Genomic DNA, 15,401 nt, shown 5'->3' with positions numbered 1-15,401 from the left:
TATTGTATAGGTTCACATTGCCTCATGATAAGAACTTCCGTATGGCAGCTATGACTTCTTCGTTCTTCTCCTGATGTACCGAGTGATTGGCATTGGGTACGATAAGCAGCTCGGAACCAGATATACCCTGATGTATTAACTTGGATTGGCCTAATTCACAAAGTGCCAAGATTAGCCTGCAAGACTCCGGATGTAGCGAGAGGGAACACTCACTAGGAGGACATATCCAATCTTTATCACCGACAACTATCAAAGTCTTTGCTTTTATATCTTTCAGTTCGGGTCTATAATCGAAGTACTTCTCTTGTTCCGAATACAAATCGTCTATTCAAAACGATACCGGTATCGGTCATCAGCACCTCTTGGAAGACTTCATGGACATGTAGAATGAGGTTCACTCACTATGTACTTTGGCACTTAATCGCATACTCCTCGCTCTCTCCAACCCTTTATCAGCATCGTAGTCTGCTTCAGAGTACAGAGGTCCAATAGCGAACATGACCAATCGCATCTCGTCATCATCTACAAATGAGTTAAAGACCTTTTTGAGGAAGTTGAGCGATGCCAGTGGTGCGCGGGATAAACGCTGTTCGAGAACCTCCATAGCTTCCGTTTCGTCTGTACAGGAAAAAGATCACGATATTAGGTATTTGTAAATTTAAGTCAGGGAGTAGATGGTTTATGATTAACATCAAGTATTATGGGACTACTCACGCTCATAGGACGGTACCGTACCTCTCAATATCAGATGACTCAATCCCCCAGGATACGTGATCGCATATTGTTGAGCCAGATATCCCCCAAAACTCCCTCCGCATATTACCGCTTTGGCTTCTTTCTTGTTATGTTTTGCCACCAGGTATTGTCGGAGAGACTCGATATCCTCTACTAGGTGTGCGAATGTGTATGGAGGTGTATGGGATGATTGACCGTGACCTCTGAAATCGAAGGAAACGATGTGGTGGGTGGTTGACAGTGGTAGATAAGCTGAGAAGTCAGATTCGTGAGAGCCTAAATCATAGTATGTCATAGTCAGTCATGGCACTTTCAAGCATAACCATAATCATGGGATCTAATCATTGCGACCCACGGAAGAAAAATGTAAATACAGAGAGATTTGATCTGGACTTACCGAATCCCCTTCCACCATGAAGTGTGATAAACAACTGATTAGATACTTCCCCAGCTTCCCTGTACGCCAGGTCGGCACCGTTTATTCTGATATATTGTAGAGGTGGAGAGGAAGACATGGTAGTGAGACTGTTCAGACAATTGATCTTATTGGGGGAAACAATTGATAACTACGAGTATCATACGATAACATTACTTTATATCTCTTCGAGGGAAGACGAGATCTCGCTCGGTCATAACCGATTACGTGCTATCGATCGACATCCATCCCGAACATTCCCGCTCTATTGGACTACTGATTCAATAACGTTGACCAATGCAAGAAGAATGCCATGACAAACCATCTAATCAACTATACATATATACATGAGTTCTGGCCAAGCCTAGCCAATCTACTCTACCATCTACCTATGTGGCCATTATAGCTGTTAATCTGAAATGATGAGCATCGGGGTTGGTAGGGTGCGAGGTGTTTTGGGCTACTTCGCATGTAACGCTGAGCGAGAAATCATTTGATCTATCAGCTTTCATACGAAACACCGACTGAAAGTATTCACTCACTAATGATCACCCGGAGTGACTTTCTCATCTATATATGCGACGCTGTTTCATTCATGAGCGATCAGCCACAGAATGCAAGGTAGTAGAGGTGATCGATCATGTTGACACTTACATAGCGACGTTATACTGTTTCTTCCAATACCCTGCCAAATGAACTGCTCCTTTCTCGTTATCATCCACCCAGCATCGAGCATCACCAAGATTATAATGCTGACTTCGGAAATAGTACACAGCGACTCTGCAAGATCATCGTAGTGTCAGCGAGAATAGTCTAATGCAAAACTTGAATTGATAGAGAGAGTGTGAGAAAAGCGCATCACTGACCTTCCAGCAGTCACTTTGATCTCCACCCTAATCCTCGCTCCAGGGGTATCAGAAACCCAATAATGTTTTTCCCCATTCCACACAAAAGGTTTCCATCCCTCCGAACTAGTAGGTTTCATAGGATTCTCTTTATCATTCGCATCCGCACAGAACAATTCAGGCTGTATCAACCCCGTTATATGTTTACCCGAACTTGGATCTTCCTTCATCGGATTGACGACTTCTCTGAGTGGAGTAAAGATCCCAACGGGTGGAACGAAATATGGTGTAGTAGGTAAGACGAATTTCCTATTTTCCAATTTCAGTTTTTCCAATGGTTCAGTATCGAAGGTAGCTTCCCATCCTGGCGGTGGAGTAATTGGATCTATCAGATGTAATGTGTCGAGAGGGAATGGTGTATCGACGAAATTTGAGAATGGCTCGGAAGTCGATATGGTTTCTGATATGGAGGGTACGACGGGTAGGCCGTAGTGCGTTAACATGCATAATTCGGACTCTAGGTATGATATGAGGAGGTCGGCGAGTATGCGCTAGAGCGGTAACGGCCAATCATCAGTGATTATTCCTTCGGTCTTGAGACAATCTCAAGATAGAGGCTAGAATTATCAGAAAATATGGGATATATTCGTATTTACTCACATGCCCTCGTGCTTTGGGATGTACCAAATCCGGTTGGAAGAAAGCCTCTGCAGTCGATTTGGGGAACCTCAAATAATGATTGAACATCAACCTCTTCATCGATATGTACGGTACATCGTAATATAACGATATGGGTGCGTGGACAATTTGGGGATCACCATATCCTTGATCCTGAGCTACTTGAGGACTCCATGCTCCCAGTATCAAGATGGCAGGTTGGGTGGTGAATTCTGATAAAGCTCGGAGAAGTTGATCGAAGAATGCTTGATATAGGAGATCCCTATAGTATATATCGCATGGCACAATTAGCATCTATCAGAAGTTAGGATAGAGGGACGATAAACGATTTATGATAAGATCGGTAAGCTATGCTGAAATCTGGACCCCGACTCACGCTTGATCATTCACATCGAATTCTAACACTATCAGGTCTGTATCTGTCGCTATGTGATGTGTACCGCAGAAAGCGTAGTAGCTCGAGTCCATACCACCTATAGCACCATTCATAAAATCATGATCCGCCTAAAATCGATTTGGATACACCCATGATCAGTTCGATATAATCTTATCTACCGATGCCGATGTATATTGGCAGGATTGGAGATGTTAGAAGTAACGCACATCTGGAAAAGTATTTTCAAACCACTGTTTCAACAACGTCGTATAACATCCTGGTCCAGCTGGATCACCTTGTGGGTAGTCTGCACTTGGGTGCACACCGTGACATGCGGATACTACAGTGGTTGACGGATGAATTAGCGATTACTTATACTCTTAAGAAGATGTGATCATTGTAAAATTGTAGATTGGTTAGACATACCACTTCCACCCAATACACCAATCTTAAGTCCTTCCCCCTCTCTAGCCTTCTGTAACATCCTTCTCATCCTGGCTCCAGACCCTTGAACCAATCTACTATTCCTCAGTCCCTCTTCGTTATAGACGTCACACAATCGACGTCCTTCATCCGTTATACCACACGTACATCCTTCCACTATCTTCTCTTCATACACTTTTTCAGGTACGAGTTCGGAGCTCGATCCAGATGAAAAATGGACTTTCGGTAATGGTGGTAAACCCTTGACATGGGGATGTATCAAGGCATAGATGAATAACAGAAGGAACGGAAGTGATATTGCGAACAGCGGTTTCCACCATTTCTTCACCACGTAATGCAGTGTTGGGTGCCTCCTGTGAAAAGATGAATGACGATGTGATCTACTTGAGGAGGACGGTTCACCATTGGATAGAAGTGGTTGAGAATGGGGATGATTGTCGGTTGAGGAAGATGAAGGTTGTCCGTAAGATAGTAGCTCGTGGTCGTCTTCACTATCGCTTGAAGCTCCCATCGTTTTCTTCTGTCGATAGACGGTAGTATCACACTTTATGTACGGGGTATCTGCGAGGTTGTACTATATGCTCATGGCTGCCTGTTGATAGCTCATCTTCATCATGATATCATTGCATCTCCTCATTTCATCCACTCAAACTCAAGACTTTTGTATATGACCCGACGCGTTGCTCGTATTTACGTAATGATGCACGTGCATCACTCAATACTTGAAATTCCCACTAACTTTACCCAACAAGAAATCCCCATAAACCACTTCATCCTTCTCTTCCACTTCTATACCTTCCTCCTTGGCTTTCCGCTCAGCAGCTTCCAGCAATTTCACTCTAGCATTGAAGTTGGGCTCGTAGAAGAATGGGATGGATACCCTGTATGTGGGTGATTTATGTATAACCCGATGTAGAGTCGATGGGTACATTCCTCCTGTCCAGATTTCCCACATCTCGCCTATGTTCACGATTATACACCCTTCGATGGGGTCGGCGTTGATCCACTGATTTGATCTTGAGAGGACTTGGAGAGAGGATGGGATTGGATCGGCGTGCAGGAGACTGAGACGAAATGCGCAGTATCAGTATCTAACATTGTGGAACGCACACCAAGATGGGAACGTAACAGCCTAAAGAATTCATGTAGGAGTAGAGGCGTAGGGGACCTAGCCGTATACATCTTTAAGAGTACTCACGTCAAACAACCATAATCTTTGTGTTCACCACATGAGATACCATCTGCGCCATTAGGTAAAGGGGGATATCCTATGAGGATGTAAGCAGATCTTGCCAGCAAGTTGTGGGAGAGTGTTATTTGACATACCGATGACCCTCATTACCCAGAAACTATCATCTACCATCCCTCCTAATTCATCCCATTCCTCCGAGGTCATACCCAGTCCATCGGCCATTGCGTGCATCACAGCCCATCCAAGGACTTTCATCTTCTCTATCCACTGTTCCAATTTCGGTTTGAACGATTCCGGTTGACTAGGCCATTGATTAGGTCCATCTAGGGGTTTGAAGTTTCTTTCACCATTTCCATTTGATTTTGGATCATCGTTATCCTGGGTAGATTTGGTGTATGGGGAAGGAGCATAGAGGTCTAGTCCCTCGTGATGATCGACTTTACCTTTTGTTATATTCTGATGCAGTTTTTGGTATCCTGTCGACTCAATAAATCGTGATCAATTACTTCTTCAAAAACATGTGTAACATAGGAAAGGGAGATGATTGAGCTTACCTCTCACGCCATCACTTTTCTCCAAGCCTATACTTTCCTTCTCCTCCCTCGGTCGATGGAAGAACTCCCTACCCAGTTCCAAAACCTCTTTCATCTCTTCTTTCAACAGGTAGGAGTCGACCTTCAGATATAAGAACCCTATATCTCTACATGCTGCGTGAATGCTCCTGGCGGTAGCTTCTCTGCTTGGTTGGAGGTCAGAGGGGGATAAGGGGTTCAGATGCGGTAAGAGTGAAGAGGGAGGGAGGTAGGGGAGGGGATCTATGATTGGTAAGCTATCTGGCATGGTCGGTATTGTTGCTGTTGCACTGCTGTTGTCGTTGCTAGCAAGTAATGATCGCTTCTATCTCTGCTACATGCCAGTCCGTTATAGGTGTCTGAATAAGTGATACTATGCTCATACCTACAGAGCGCTTAAGATGCTTTGAATCCTTCTTATCTCTCTTGACCCCGTAAGTTAAACGCTTGGATCGCATCCGGTTACCAACATATCTTAGCCGCATCCGCCCGGATCAGATTCACATGGCATGGTTCATCCAGCTGATGTTACCAAGGTGTTAATTACGTCATTCCCATCGGTGACAGTGCGTGTTGAGCAGAGTGAGGAAGGAATGGAATGCCAACAACCCGATTCACATCACCATATATACATATATACAGCATCACCACCATTGCATACATCAGAGTTGAGAATAATCAGTAATCAGCAATTAATCAACATGGAAGGAGTAAGTACTTTCATCAATCCCGCTTGTGAGAAAGGAATCGGGAGTGCGAAGGTCCTGCTACTGCGACTATCCTTTTAAGGGAATGGAACAAAGGAGACGGCAGGGTGATGGGAACAAGATAGTCTGATGGTTCGAATTCGGACTCTATATGGGTGAATTCTGACTCCATATATGTGCTATCGCAGAACATCGATAACGCCAGACAATACTTGAACAGCGGCGAGGGACAAGGATTGAAACAACAGCTTTTCGGAGGTGAGTTGGGCAGTCTCATGTCATCCTGGCCTTTACTAGTCAGAACAGGATGGTAATAGCTGATATACGTTATGGTGAATAGGAGATCAACCCACTGGTGATCCTCAAGCTGACGCTCCATCCTTCGACCATCAAGGCAACCCCGGTCAACCTGGACAATTCGGACAAGAAGGTCAATTCGGTGCTGTCACTGGCAAAGGTTTCGGAGGTGGGTTTGCAGGTGGCAACCAGTCTCAACCTCAAGGCCAAGGACAAGAAGGCAAGAGATTTGGAGAAGTTACTGGACAAGGATTAGGTGGAGCCTTAGAAGAGAAAAAAGCGGAGAAGAAAAGTGATTATGAAGGAATGGATGTAGGGGATAGTAAGTGATTTGATCGATTTACATATAACATGTACTGTTTCGTTAGGATGTACTCTATATGATGTAGAGTGATCTACTTCGCATATTCTATGCGTTGATGGTCGTCTTATCTGTCTTATTTGTTTTGAGCGATGTTGGTATGTAAGATATAAGTAATGACTCTCCGGATCACTTCATAGGCACAGCAACAGGAGGATACGGCAAGAACGCCCAAGGATTCTCTTTCTCAAGACAAAACCAGATGGGTACCGATCATGATAACCATGCGAATCCCGGTGGAGTTTACGGCAACGACGATGACCACAGAGAAGGTATTAAAACTGGTTATTCCACTCCTGGATATAGGAAGGAAGGTGATGATGAGGAAGAGAACGCTAGGAGATTGTGAGTTTATCTGTGCATGCTGTATAATATATGGTAAGAGGATGTAACTGATTGATTTCGTTCTGCAACTCGATCGTTGCAGAAACCAAAATGTGAGTTTACCACTTGCGTGTCTCGTTTGCTTAATTTTTCATCATTCAAGAAGGGTTACTCCATTGACATCGCTCCTGATTTGGAATAACACGCTGACTTGCTCTGCACAATCTTTAGGTCTACGGCCAACAAGCTGATGATAGAGGTGCGAAAGGGAATGACTATAACGAAGCTGAAATCTGAGGTTGAGGTTGATCTTATGAGGCTTGAGGTGATGCAAGTAGTGCAAGAGTAAAGTCTCGGATTCTATGTACACCAGATGAAGAACGATATGTTATGAGATGATTTCCTAACCTTTCGAGTAGACGATCAGACCCATACAGTATATCTTCGAGCGATTCATTGAAGCCTACTCACTACCTAGCTCGACATTTCCTGATTCCTTGTGCCAGAATTCCAGTTCTTTAACAACCTTTCTGGTAACGTGAACATCAGTGCGGAACGAGTAATGGACGAAACTCAGTCTCGAATTCGGGTGCGTGATAGAGTGTCTTCGTCTCCATCCATTGTGACCAATTGCCAGTCTTGCCACTCACCTCACCGCTCTAGTAGCATTTGTCCAGTAGACTAAATTTGAACTGAACATGACTCGATACTTCATCTCATCGCTGAAAGAATTGTCACACAACATGCGGAAATTCAAAACTCCGTGGGTGAATCTAGTAGATAGTACTAATGTGTAGTTCAAAGGAATTACGTGTGGCAAAGTGTTTCAAACAAGCGGAGAGCCTCGATAATCTCCCCTGTTGGATTTGTGACCGTCCCACTTGTCAAGGGGATTCCGCAAAAGTGCGACGAGCAGACCGAAAGCGATTTGTAACAGATCATCGTTACAAACCAGTTGACCAGCTCATATTCTTGAGTTCTGCCACAAGCAGATACTGGGAAAAGAAGGATCGGATCCATTATACCATGTCATCGAGTACTGGTCTGTTGATGTTTGGACATGACATTCTTTACAAAAAAGAAAGCTGACAAGAAAGAATGACATTCTCGTCAAGACCCCGCAAGTGTATCAGAGTTCGTCGTCAAGGGATGTCAGAAGCGAGTCGGACACAAGTATTCCTAGTTCACGAGGAAAGCTTCTCGCCGACACTGTTTCATCACGTCATATGCTCTCTTGGAGGATCTCCTTTGTTACGCTTTCCCTGTTGAAGCTGATCTTCTTTAGGTTTCGTGCTGAATGAAAGACGTATAAAAAGGACGGATTGAGCAGCGAAATCCTGATTGCCCAGCCTCAACAGGTGAGCACCCAGCGATCTGTAAAGTCCAGTTGTCAGGACAAATTATCCAACGAGTAGGGTACCGAAAGCTATCATGCCAATTTTACGAAAACGATCTCAACCGTCGGCCCCTAGATCCCCTTCGGACGGGCGAAGTACGGCCACTCGAAGCTCAACAAGGGAGCGCAGACCGCCACCTTCCACGCCGTATGGAGCGAGTCCCTTGCTCAGCACTCGACCTACCCCATTAGCTGGTGGAGATTCCAGATTACGTCAGTCGGAGTTCAAAGGGTGGCAATACTTTGAAATTTCAGATACTGATGATAGCAACAATGACAAAAGTCGTGAGTCCAATCGCCTCTTTACTGCTCCGGTAATCTGAAGAGACCCCAATCCAATACAACTGATTTGGCGTATGCTATGAAACCGACAGCAACCCCGAGAGAGGCCAGCCCTGATGCTATCACCGTCATGCCTCGAGGTGAGTAAATATTCTTCGATCCACTTTCGTCAACACACCGGTCGTAACTGACAGGATGCACTGTATGGAATCTCAGCACAAACTCAAAGCGGTAAGCTTTGGTTTCAAAACATTCATTCATTTTCCTCTTATAGCGATACGGTATGCGCTGACTCAAGCTTCAGGTGTCTCCACTGATGATGACCTACCCGGCCTTGAGCATTGGACAAAGGGTAAAGGTATGAATGATGAAAAGATCAACAATATCAAGCATTTTCTCAGAGCGTCCAAGGGTTGGGATGCAGAACTGAAAGATACCATCAGTGCATTGAACTTTGAAGAGCAACCGGAGTATATGGCGGATATAATGGCAAGATGTAGATTCACTGGATGTTCACATCACGATCTGGAATCCCTAAACCTCTCTGTTGACCGATTGATCAAGTATGCTGAGAGCGATGCTCACAGAAGTATCGTTTTCAACCATGCTACAAGAGGTTTATCCCTCTGTAAAGACCATACTTCAGACGAGTTGTCAAATCTCCCGCAGACTAGACTGAAGGATTTCAAGGTTTGTGGACATACGATCTTATCGGAGCATTGGGTTCTAAAAGAGGATGAGCAAAGAGCGTATACTAGGCAAATTCTCGAAAGTCAAAATCTGATGTGCGATGTGAAGATCCCCATTTGGGAAGAGAAACAGTCCGATGGATCTTGGAAAGAATTGTATCTCTTCCGATCTATAGGACCTGATACATCTGCCTCTGAACCACCCACACACCTATGTTCGTTGGTTTCTACCCTAGAAACGGATGATAAGTGGGTGGGACGTGATTAGGTACCCAGTTCCTCACAAGAAGCACTGAAGTGATTTGTTTTTTTTTATGAATTCGCTTCGTTGGTCATACAGTGGAGACTTGCAATATCTACTATCGGAAGGTACTTATCTCACCAGAGCATACAATACATCTCTTGATTGGTCTTCATATCTATTCTGCGTATCCCATGCATTTTCTTTCTGGTATTGAGTTCGGCCGAGAATACAGTAATGAAATTTACCTCAATTGCATTTTGCCGGACAAGGGCCTGGCAGTGCCACATACAGTACAGTAGGTTACAGTACAGCACCAGCTGTCTTTCTCTCAAGCACATTGCGCGGAGAAAGCTTTGCATATTGTTGAGTTGATACTCTTGATCACCCTTTCCACAAAAAGAAGCGAGGATCAATAGGAAAATCATCTAGGAGTATGTAGTTCGGGACATTCCACGTATGTACTAACTATGATGAACCTTTGGCACGCGGAGTGGCGAAAGTGATGTCCCCCCTCATTAGCATTGGTGAACGTCAAGCCAGATGCTGACGCGTGACAGTATGCATTGTCGGTCCACGAAGGAAGCAAAGGAGCGTCGTCTTCCAAGAAGTATTTGTCATACACTCAAGAGACAACCGTGCAGGATGGAGCACAAAGGGTGGCACAAGTGAAACTTCACCGTTTGCTCCCCCGAACCTCCATGACGAGAAGAGAAGCCAAAAACTTCGTATATGGGCCTGCAAGGTAGTGACATGCCTTGTCCCAAGTACTTTCTCAGTCCGGAATATTTCGTTCATCCTTTGACATACATCTGTTACGGGTGAGAAGACACAACCGGTGTTTCGCCGTGAGACTGTGAAAACGCTCACAGTAAGCTAAAGTCCTTTCATGCCGAGTAAAGATCTTCTTTGAAAGGTAGAACATGTTGACAGTGGAGCCCATGAAGGTATAAAATGCAGCACTGATTTAGAATCTCCTCATAGATGTTCAATGCTCCACTGAGTAACACATACCTGTCATACTGGTTTCGGAAAAGATACAGGATGCTTCCTAGACGTATAACAAGAAGTCAGGCTAAAGCTTCCCAGCCTCCTGCTTCGCAAGCAAGCGCCACTGCTATATCTGGACATGCAAGACACTCAAGACGTACAGATGTCGAGCCCACTAGGCAGTTCAAAGGGTGGGAATACGTTAGCGGTGAGTACTTGGCCCAAGAGTGCGGTAGTCGCTTGATCGGATGATATCTTGCAGATGATGAAGCAACACCTCAACCTGAAGTTCAAGGTGAGCGAGCTCATCAGTTTTTATATTTATGATAATTTTGCTTACGATCATGTAGACCTATCGGCAAATGCACGAGCAAGAGAAGTTCGAGCAGCGACCAGAAGAACCAACGCTGCCTCTCGACAGGAAGAGCGTGATTTGGAAAGAATGATCAGAGAATCAATGACAGAGCCGGAAGCCACTCAAACACGTCAAACACTAGTTGAAGAAGAGGCTGAGAGAAATCCAATCGGTATGTTAACACTTATGCTTTGGGAGATGTCAATCATAGCTAACTTTGAATTGAGTGCTTGGAGATTCTTCCCCAGAGGACACAGATGGTGAGTTCCGACCAGGCATGGTTGTCTATCTTTGGCTTATATACCTTTGAATACGGCAAGACGACGAATTTCATACACCTGGCGTTCCCGGAAAGATGCACATGCCTGCTATGGATGACGATCAACTCAGTGATGTATCATGATTATTCTTTCCTGTGCGGTATGTTGATGGAATATTCAATCCCGACAGACGACCTGGAGGAGGTGGACGTACAGCTACAGAATCCGGTGATCACTGTCGAGGCTTCAACTGGACCTGGTATGTTAATCATTTGGTTTGGCGGAAGTCCAAGTTCTTATTGTCTTCATGATCGATTTCTGCTGATGGTGGATTGAACTGGTCGTACCATCATCACTTGTTAAGGTTCCGTGGCGACTGCGACCAGACGCAAGGGCAGAGCGCCAAATAAGAGCAGACAAAATCATGGTGTATACGTTCTGCGCGATGGTGAGTCACACCAGGTCTCATCGGCTGACATCACCTCTTCCTCTTCTTTCTGAAGCGGATTACATTTTCATGGAATTACTGCTGAGGTTCGTGCCTAACTTAGGAGACGAAGAGCCTCAATGGCTGAAAGAGAAAACATGGTATTCGACTGCAAGTCATGCCCAGTACGAGACAAACACCTTGCTCGACAGAGCCGTCGCGGTATCTATAGAAAAGGACTCAAATTTCAAGAAGTCGTCAGTGGGCAATGCGGGTCTTCCGGATCTTCAAGCCATTGTCAGGTCATGCAGTCAAACCGGATGCCAGTATTCGGCAGAGACTCTGCAAGGGTATCATCTCTCACAGTTGGCTGAGTTCATGTCCGGACGTCCTTCCCAACAGGACCATGACAGTTTGATCCGCACGAGTATCACGAAAGGAACGGCGAGGTGCACTGAACATTCGGATGGAGAGCGATACCCTTATCCACCCGCAAGAATCGCTGGATGGGCTAAATGTGGTCATCTCGAGCCACAGTCACGTGGTACTAAGAAGCATGGCCTTGAGATGCCGATTTGGTTCATTACCGAGGAAGATGGGACAGAAAAACCTTCCAGAATGTGGCATATCGCTAACGACAATACCAAGACACTCACTGTCACTTGCTCAAACAGAGATGCTGCATCTTGCGTTCATTCCATTCGTCAAAAGATAGTCAGAGTCAAGAAACGTGAAGATGAGGACGCACTGGCCGCCGCAACTTCGCAGGCCAGTGCCCAGTCACTCATGCCGCCTCCTAGCCTTCCCCATGTACTCTTCCAGCCTGGACACCATGGTGCGTCTATGGCGCAAACAGAGGGAAGCAAGTATGGGTCAAGCAATTGGCGTACGTCCCATATGAACTTCTTCAATGGTAGTAGCCGGGAAGAGATTGGTCTGGTGTTAGATGAGTTTCACGAATGGTCCTGCTGGACCTGCAAGAAAGCTGTAGGGAATCAACCAACTCCAAACAGTAGCCGATTAGAAAAGTATAAATGGATGTTTACAGATGAATACCAAAAAGCAATGGATGATCGCGTCGAGTATGGAGCTTTCGTGTGTGATGACGAGGAATGCAAAAGTGGCAGACGAGACTTTATGCATGAACAAGGACATCAAACCATCAAGTGCCCAAGCTTACAAGGTTGCTCGACCACTTTCAACATGGTCAATAATGATACCAGAAACGAGGACTTTATAGTCAACCAGACTAATACTAATCCTCAACAGATTTATCGACTCTGTTCACAACCGTGCACGGCGATGACCTCCCTTAGAGTAGCTGACTCGAACTATCGCACTTCTGGGCAACAATTCAAAGATGCCAGAGCCCTTATAGAAAGGAGTCAATCCCGAGGTAGAAAGAGAAATAGAGATGGATACGGTGAATATGTACCTAATTCCAGAGGCTCCTCGGCTTCGGGAATGAGTGCTACCACTGTGGGTACAATGGGAATGTCCGCCCTGAATGTAGCCGCCACCGCTTCTAGCCTAATCAGTGGTTCGGAAGAAGGAGGCAGAAGATCCCAGATCGCTCGAACGGAATCTCCAGATAGTGGATGGCGATGATTGATGGGCTTATCGGCATCAAATCATGTTTTCAGATTCTTCTGGATGATTTGATTACAAAAGTTTTGCTCTGGCCTTTTTCACCTTACAAGATTGACCACCCTCTTCATATATGTTGATAAATGCGTCTTATCCGTTTCCAGCATGCATCAGGTCCTTCGACCATTCGATGTTCCCGTATAAGATTCTGCGGTGGTCTACGAAAGGCTATGCGGAGTGATTTCTCGCATGCAAGAGCACTTGTATGAATGTAAATAATATACGGTTACCCCCAAGGAGCCATTAATGAATATTTGAGTACTATCGAAGCTATACCTGTAGCCGGAAGGATCGGTGAGCGCGATCGGCTCGAGTACTTTTGGCGGTCCTAATCCGTCTGTCGCCCTGTCGGCTGATTGCACTTCTTCTTGAGAGCGACTAAGTAAGATAACATACCATGTACGGACTTTTGAATGTTCCTCATGGTTTGGGAAGCATTGGAATAGTAAAAAGATCTTAGCGCGCTCGGTAATCTTACAAACTCTTGCCATGGGTCATGCTTTCAAGCGCGGCGACCACCCAGAGAACGATGAGACTGGGGTATTTCCCCAGTAGGCTCACTGATGGTTCGTTGATGGTTTGTTGAACGATTGCATAATATGCTTACAAAATAGACCTTCCTAATCACTGTCGTCTCCACTTCCATATCCACCTAAAAGCGAAGCCATCCCGGCGGGTTTCGCTGGCACTTTCCTCTCTTTCACTCTTTCTTGGTCCTCCAGCGCCTGCTTCTTAGCTAATTCAGCATAGAACTTTAGATTATCCAATGCGTCCGCATCGAAGAATCCTCCATTGGTATTTTTAACTTTCTTTATTGGTCTTCCTGGCTCTTTCTCATCTTCGTCGTTAGGCTGTTCAGGTACTTCTTCTTCATCTTCTTCGTTATCCTTCGATTGTTCGATATGATAAAAGTCCTGTTCGTCCCCTTCTTCCAATGCTCTGACTGTTTGTGCAGCTTCCACCAAATCTTCATCCAACATTCCTGCAATGGCTTTCTGTCCCATATCTTCAATACGTCTGGCTTCGGCCTTCTTCTCTCCTGGATTAGGATCCTCAGTTGCCCATCTACATGCAACACATGATTCGGTTAGCTCTCCGTTCTATCAAAGGTCTATCTCAATAGTTCAAGATTGTTAAGCTTACCTAACGTTCAATATCTCATCACCATCCATACTCTGATTTGCCATGGCCTCTTTTGCGAATTGAGCGTTCAGCTCTGAATCGTACATCACGAACGCCACACCTCGATTATATAGTATATTCCCTGTCATGTTGGAATCGTCATCGTCAGTATTGCCTACAGAGGGGAACGTCGACAAGAGGTGTACTTACATCTTAATATCTTCCCCCATTCTCCGAAATGCCTCAAGAGCGTCTCCTCAGTTTGCTTCTTATCTGGACTTTCGTGTATTTTCCCTACATATAATGTCCTATTCACTCGATTGAAAGATCCCACACCACCCATATCATCCCTGTAATCACCATGTTTCTCTCTTCCAAAACAGTCTCGAGAGTTGTCTGGCAGTTGATCTATCACAGTGAATGTCAGCGATATGACCATGTAGGAAGGAGAGCAAATGAGGCTTACGATTGGGTAAAGGTAATCTATGAAGGTAATTACACTCGTGTCTATCAACTCACCACGAGTCAGCGAAACGGCCAGGACAAGGGTGACACGGTCAAAGGATTACTCACCCATATGGACAGCATCCTCTGGCGAAGAACAAACAACAATACTTGTTGCCCGTAGCATCCGCTCTAGTATATCCAGCGTCTCTAGCTATTATACATCGTGTCTGAGATAACGTTTTACTACGTAGCATATCTGCGTGAGCTTATGTCCATACCTTCGATGATTTGAGCAGAGCTCACTTCGCCAAAGCATCTTCCTTATCCCCTCCTGCCCACTTATTATACCATATATCTATACGATTCAGTCAGCTGCAAGTACGTGATACTCATGGGGGTCGAAGTGACTTACTGTACTCTTTTCCCGGTTGAATAGCCTCGCTCTTGTCTACTTCTCCCTCGGCGACTTGCTTTCGAGCGGGCCTCAACTTCCTCTTGGGTGCTACTGTAGCTGTAGTCGACATCTTTCTTGATAAATTGTCGATGTTTTGAACACTGCAAGCTAACAGATGATTAACTTCTTTGCTCTTTCAGCACTT

The 15,401-nt window shown here is 45.1% G+C and overlaps 7 protein-coding genes across 7 annotated transcripts; 3 read left to right on the top strand and 4 right to left on the bottom strand.

Moving 5' to 3' along the window:
- Positions 1-22: 22 nt before the first annotated feature.
- Positions 23-1,250, bottom strand: L199_005383 (uncharacterized protein; the record flags this gene model as incomplete). The annotated part of the gene is made up of 5 exons (XM_064891094.1): positions 23-150; positions 214-324; positions 403-618; positions 715-1,011; positions 1,133-1,250. The coding sequence occupies 5 exons, from the start codon at positions 1,248-1,250 to the stop codon at positions 23-25; spliced, it is 870 nt and encodes a 289-aa protein (XP_064747166.1).
- A 289-nt stretch (positions 1,251-1,539) lies between these two features.
- On the bottom strand, positions 1,540-4,004 carry L199_005382 (uncharacterized protein; the record flags this gene model as incomplete). The annotated part of the gene is made up of 8 exons (XM_064891093.1): positions 1,540-1,627; positions 1,693-1,734; positions 1,805-1,930; positions 2,017-2,546; positions 2,656-2,935; positions 3,050-3,177; positions 3,277-3,389; positions 3,476-4,004. The coding sequence occupies 8 exons, from the start codon at positions 4,002-4,004 to the stop codon at positions 1,540-1,542; spliced, it is 1,836 nt and encodes a 611-aa protein (XP_064747165.1).
- Positions 4,005-4,208: 204 nt separating this feature from the next.
- On the bottom strand, positions 4,209-5,525 carry L199_005381 (uncharacterized protein; the record flags this gene model as incomplete). The annotated part of the gene is made up of 4 exons (XM_064891092.1): positions 4,209-4,557; positions 4,692-4,761; positions 4,820-5,161; positions 5,240-5,525. The coding sequence occupies 4 exons, from the start codon at positions 5,523-5,525 to the stop codon at positions 4,209-4,211; spliced, it is 1,047 nt and encodes a 348-aa protein (XP_064747164.1).
- A 433-nt stretch (positions 5,526-5,958) lies between these two features.
- Positions 5,959-7,243, top strand: L199_005380 (uncharacterized protein; the record flags this gene model as incomplete). Its single annotated transcript, XM_064891091.1, has 6 exons — positions 5,959-5,967; positions 6,153-6,222; positions 6,305-6,583; positions 6,763-6,967; positions 7,050-7,059; positions 7,178-7,243. The coding sequence occupies 6 exons, from the start codon at positions 5,959-5,961 to the stop codon at positions 7,241-7,243; spliced, it is 639 nt and encodes a 212-aa protein (XP_064747163.1).
- A 1,134-nt stretch (positions 7,244-8,377) lies between these two features.
- On the top strand, positions 8,378-9,581 carry L199_005379 (uncharacterized protein; the record flags this gene model as incomplete). Its single annotated transcript, XM_064891090.1, has 3 exons — positions 8,378-8,627; positions 8,717-8,764; positions 8,899-9,581. The coding sequence occupies 3 exons, from the start codon at positions 8,378-8,380 to the stop codon at positions 9,579-9,581; spliced, it is 981 nt and encodes a 326-aa protein (XP_064747162.1).
- Positions 9,582-10,598: 1,017 nt separating this feature from the next.
- On the top strand, positions 10,599-13,194 carry L199_005378 (uncharacterized protein; the record flags this gene model as incomplete). The annotated part of the gene is made up of 8 exons (XM_064891089.1): positions 10,599-10,752; positions 10,807-10,839; positions 10,895-11,071; positions 11,127-11,159; positions 11,220-11,288; positions 11,350-11,418; positions 11,524-11,607; positions 11,711-13,194. 8 exons carry the CDS (start codon positions 10,599-10,601, stop codon positions 13,192-13,194), a joined length of 2,103 nt encoding a protein of 700 aa, XP_064747161.1.
- Positions 13,195-13,853: 659 nt separating this feature from the next.
- Positions 13,854-15,326, bottom strand: L199_005377 (pre-mRNA-splicing factor CWC2; the record flags this gene model as incomplete). The annotated part of the gene is made up of 7 exons (XM_064891088.1): positions 13,854-14,298; positions 14,377-14,497; positions 14,566-14,763; positions 14,822-14,862; positions 14,929-15,045; positions 15,106-15,157; positions 15,215-15,326. 7 exons carry the CDS (start codon positions 15,324-15,326, stop codon positions 13,854-13,856), a joined length of 1,086 nt encoding a protein of 361 aa, XP_064747160.1.
- Positions 15,327-15,401: the final 75 nt, after the last annotated feature.

The sequence above is a fragment of the Kwoniella botswanensis genome, chromosome 1 (genome assembly GCF_036426115.1).
Source record: "Kwoniella botswanensis chromosome 1, complete sequence".
NCBI lineage: Eukaryota > Fungi > Basidiomycota > Tremellomycetes > Tremellales > Cryptococcaceae > Kwoniella > Kwoniella botswanensis.
The sequence above is the reverse complement of the archived record's forward strand: the minus strand, read 5'-3'. Positions and strand labels throughout refer to the sequence as shown.